General features: G+C 41.0%; 1 protein-coding gene across 1 annotated transcript in view; it reads left to right on the forward strand.

Moving 5' to 3' along the window:
- Positions 1-945, forward strand: part of OPALIN (oligodendrocytic myelin paranodal and inner loop protein) — a 10,459-nt gene continuing 9,514 nt past the window's right edge. Inside the window, exon 1 of the mRNA XM_012654452.1 lies at positions 1-167. Coding sequence (XP_012509906.1) covers positions 165-167 — 3 coding nt within the window. The 5' untranslated portion in view covers positions 1-164. The remainder of the gene's footprint in view (positions 168-945) is intronic.

Below are 945 nucleotides of genomic sequence, written 5' to 3' on the forward strand. Positions count from 1 at the left end.
ATACATGGTTTGGCCAGGGCTCTCTTGGAGCCACCTCTCACCCTGCCTCCCCAGCTCTCCCAGCTGGATGTTCCTACAAATGAGCAACACAAGCCCATAACACTAGCGAGAAAGGAACTTGCCAAGGACAGTGTTCGGAGAAGGTTCTTGGGAGGCTGTCAGAAATGGTGAGTGAGAGCTGGCATCTCCGCTCAGCCTAACCTTCTCTCCTCTCTGTAACAAACAGTTCCCAGGCGTCTACAGCTCGTATCTCCCAAATCAATCAAATGTTACTGTACTCTCAGTATAATGAAGTCAAGGAGTTGGCTTTTAATTGTTATCCTATACACAAAATACTAATTATTTTTTAAATCCTCTTTTAATATTTGCTAACCTCATCTTTTATTTTGATATTAAGGTTTTGTTTTTAAACTCCCACATACAATAAGGGTACAGAGTAGATGCTTTAGCTATGTTCATTTTCTGGCTGAAGCAAAGGGTCTCATCAATGATTTCATCTTTCTTACCTGTTTCATCTGTCTTTGGCTGCATTATTAGCAACAGAGATGCTCATAACTGCATCAGAAACATTCCACCTTTCTTACTGACTTGTGACATGTATGTGGTTGTGACTCAATCAAATGAAGTTTGCTAAGTTAAAAGGAAAGACAGCGGAGGCTTCTGTGATAGCTTTATTAAAGGATTCTGGAAACATCCTGGGTTTCCGTCAGTGGACAAGTGGGTAAGGAGTCCATGGTGTACATAGATACAATGGAATATTAGCCTTACAAAAGGAGGCGACCCTGCCATCTGCCACATTTGCCTTATTTAGTCCTGGAGGACATTATGCTACATGAAATAAGCCCGACACAAAGAGAAAAATAATGTGTGATCTCACTTATGTGTGGACTCTTTTAAAAAAAGGATTATTGAAAGGAGTTGAATTCAGGCTTTGGAGTTAGGAAG

Source organism: Propithecus coquereli, unplaced genomic scaffold (assembly GCF_000956105.1).
Source record: "Propithecus coquereli isolate 6110/MARCELLA unplaced genomic scaffold, Pcoq_1.0 Scaffold440, whole genome shotgun sequence".
Classification (NCBI taxonomy): Eukaryota; Metazoa; Chordata; class Mammalia; order Primates; family Indriidae; genus Propithecus; species Propithecus coquereli.